Genomic DNA, 3,238 nt, shown 5'->3' with positions numbered 1-3,238 from the left:
CCCTCCTGTCCCCGCCCCGGAAGTCGGGGGGCGCTGCGCTCTGTCGCGAACCGGCGGGGGAGATGGTGCTGCTGAGCGCGCCGTGCTGGCTCCGCAGCCGCCTTACCGACCGCTTCTGGAGGGTGCAGGAGGTGCTCAAGTATGCCCGGGTGAGTGTGCCCGCCGCCACCCTGCCTGCCTCCCTGCGTGGCCCCCGCGGCACGGGCGGCAGTTCGACCCTCCCGGGGGTGCTCCGTCCTTCCCGGGTCTAGGGAGCGAGCGGCCTGTATTCAGGTCTCCGCAAGCCCTTGCCCAGCAGTGGTGCTTGTTCCTGGAAACGTGGGGGTCTGTCAAGTTGGCTCACGTCAATTTAGCGCTTTCTGTGTGTGTGAAGTTGTATTTGATTAAATCTGGAGGCCGTGAACGCGTCTGGTATTTGTGCCCTAAGACAGCACATGTGTGCCCGTGGATGGGTACGAATAAAAGTGAGAACCCTGTGGCGGAAGGAATACAAGCACTGCGGGAAGAGCATTCTGTAAATAGAGCACACTGTACACTGGTGTTGGCTGTGATTTGTGAGTGTGTGAGGTGGTTTTGGGTTTTGGTTGGTTTGGTTTTTTTTTTTAACTGGGCAAAGGAGCAGGGAGAAAAAAATATTTTAACCTTGCTCTTCAAGTGCGTTTTAGAAGGTGAGAGAGACTGCTTCACAGCAGGATTTCAACTGGAGTTCAAGCTATTGTACCTAGGTTCAGTAAAAACCTTTTTGGGAGCGGACTGTTGGCATCCTGGGTGGTAGTATGCCTTCCAGTACCAGTCGTTTATTTGTCTGACTGTGCAGCACTAACTACTTCCTTCCTCAGGTTAGATGGATGTCAGTGGTAACTCCAGTAAACTTCTTTCATTATGCTTCCTGTTGGGGTAACTGCAATGTTCGTGACATACCAGAGGCTCCTGTCCCACCCCTGTATTCACACTGACAGAGGGCAGCTCAGGAGCGAGAATAACTGTGTGAGTTCAGAGGCTGGTGGAAAGCACTGAAGATGATTTTGTGCTTGCCTTCCCCTTGGAACAACAGCCTGGAATGAACTCTGGTTTTGGCTCCCTCCAGCTGGACTGAAATTTTTCAGCCTGCTCCAACTTTTCAGCTTCAGGTTTCCCTCAAATTATAAAACAAGGAAATAATATTTTCATAATAGGTCAGCGGAAGGCTTAGCTGATGTTTGAAGTATTTTGTGATCCTTGTTATGAAGAGCTGTGAGGTGCAAACGAGCATATGTTAGTGTTACTGAAGGGTTTGACAGCCTTAAAGTTAACTGAACATCTTGTTTTGGTTTCAGCACTTCCGGGGAAGGAAGAACCGCTGCTATAAGCTGGCTGTACGAAGCGTTCGGAGAGCTTTTGTGAGGTCTACAAAGGCTAGAAGAGAGAAGAAGAGGTTCCTAAGAGCGGTAAGGAGCTAAATGTTAGGCATAAAATTTAAAATGGGAGAAGAGCAGAAGCGAAATAGTCATTTTCCTCGCTGGGGGGATCTCAAAATGTTTCACTGGTGGGTGAAAAAGAAGAGTTTAAAGTAAGCTTAGTCCCGCTGTAGTCTGGAACAGCTCACGTTCTGAAATTCATGCAGACAGTCTTCTCAGTGCAACATACCTAAGTCTGACAATGTTATCTTTGCTAAATGTGAGCGAGTCAGCATGCTAAAGGCTTATTTTTCAAGTATTTTATTATCCAAGATGTTATTTTTCATGTTTTTAGCTCTGGATCACTAGGATCGAAGCCGCTTCCCTCGAACATGGTTTGAAATACCCTGCTTTCATAAGCAATCTGCTCAAGGTAAGGATGGTGCTTGGAGAATTATTACTGACACAACGAATCTGGGAGAGTGTCAGTAGCCTTGCGTTGCAGTGAGCGTGGAGAATGCAGGGCTGGTGCCACTCTCCCTTGCTCTGGAGCACCGGTTTTAATTTGCTGATACTGGAACTGTGAAATTAAAACCTGTCTCTCCTGGCTGTGACTAATAAAAAGGTAGCGTGTCCCCTTAAAGTGGAACTACACTTAAATTTGTAGCGTATTTCAAAACTTTTAATCTGTTTCCAATAAATAGATGACTTTGTAGCATTTCTGACATGTTTTCCGTAAAGTAATATCCTTCCTGAAGTTTATACACTTTTTCTCCTGGTTACTCTGACACTGTAACCCAAAGAATGAAGCACAGCCTGAAAGCTAACTTAATTTTTCCTTTTTGCCCCTCACGATGCCTGTCCCTGTGATCTCAGGGCCGTGTCACTTGTCTCAGGCTCTGTTAAAAGCAAGCAGCAAACTGTTGATGTACTACCTGCCCCTCGGAGGGGACGGTTAACCCTCTAACGCCTCGGGCCCTTAAGGGGGTTTGACCCTCCAGTCTGTCCTTCTCTGCTTGAGGGTACCCAGCAGCTTCTGGCAGAGGTAGACGTGAATAGTTGTGTAGTCACACATACGAAGTGCCGCGGATTAACCTGTAACACACGGCCTTCCGTGAGATCGGACATTTCTCCTTCCGCTCTTGGCGTCTGCCAGGCTTGGAGAAATCCCGTAAACATGTCACACCCTGGCTGAAGGAGACGCCCCCCGCTGAGGAGGCACATCTGACCGTCCTGCTTAATATTTCCACAACTGTGCAGCACATTTGCCCCAAGACCTCAGAATCATTAGGTGTTGCAGTGTTGTTCCTAAAAATTACGGTAGTCAAACAGCAGTTTTTCTTTTCAGTCTCAGGTGGAGCTGAACAGAAAAATGATCGCGGACTTGGCCATTTATGAGCCGAAGACGTTCAAGTCCCTCGCTGCCTTGGCCCAGAGGAGGAGACAGGAGGGCTTCCGTGCTGCCCTGGGGGACGGAAAAGAGCCGGAGGGGGTGTTTTCACGGATTGTGCACCACTACTGACGTTACGTCTGCGGGTGGTGCGTTGTCAGCAGGTGCTGGCACTGCCGGTGAAGCTTGTCCCTGCCTGCTGCTCGCGTCTGGGCCGCGGAAGAAAATCCTCTTAAGGATGGGGCGGATCTGGGGTGCGAAGGTGCGCCCCGATCCCTTTTCCCCGCAATTGCTGAACCACCGAGACAGAAGCCGCAGTCAGCAGCTGAGCCAGGCCTGCAGAATTTCCCGTGTGAAGGACACGGCTGGCGTGCGCGTGCTTTCTGGGCGTTTTGGGCTGAATAAAGCGCCCTTTTGGGTAACTGCGACTGAAAAGCAACGTGAGCCGTCTTTCGGCACTGCGTGGGGACGA

At 50.1% G+C, this 3,238-nt stretch overlaps 1 protein-coding gene across 1 annotated transcript; it reads left to right on the top strand.

Annotated features, from left to right (window-relative positions):
* Window positions 1-45: 45 nt before the first annotated feature.
* On the top strand, window positions 46-2,898 carry MRPL20 (mitochondrial ribosomal protein L20). The gene is made up of 4 exons (XM_010155016.1): window positions 46-149; window positions 1,317-1,427; window positions 1,732-1,809; window positions 2,725-2,898. The coding sequence occupies exons 1-4, from the start codon at window positions 63-65 to the stop codon at window positions 2,896-2,898; spliced, it is 450 nt and encodes a 149-aa protein (XP_010153318.1). The 5' UTR covers window positions 46-62.
* The last annotated feature ends 340 nt before the right edge of the window (window positions 2,899-3,238 follow it).

The sequence above is a fragment of the Eurypyga helias genome, unplaced genomic scaffold (genome assembly GCF_000690775.1).
Source record: "Eurypyga helias isolate BGI_N326 unplaced genomic scaffold, ASM69077v1 Scaffold34147, whole genome shotgun sequence".
NCBI lineage: Eukaryota > Metazoa > Chordata > Aves > Eurypygiformes > Eurypygidae > Eurypyga > Eurypyga helias.
This window is presented reverse-complemented; position numbering and strand designations above follow the sequence as displayed.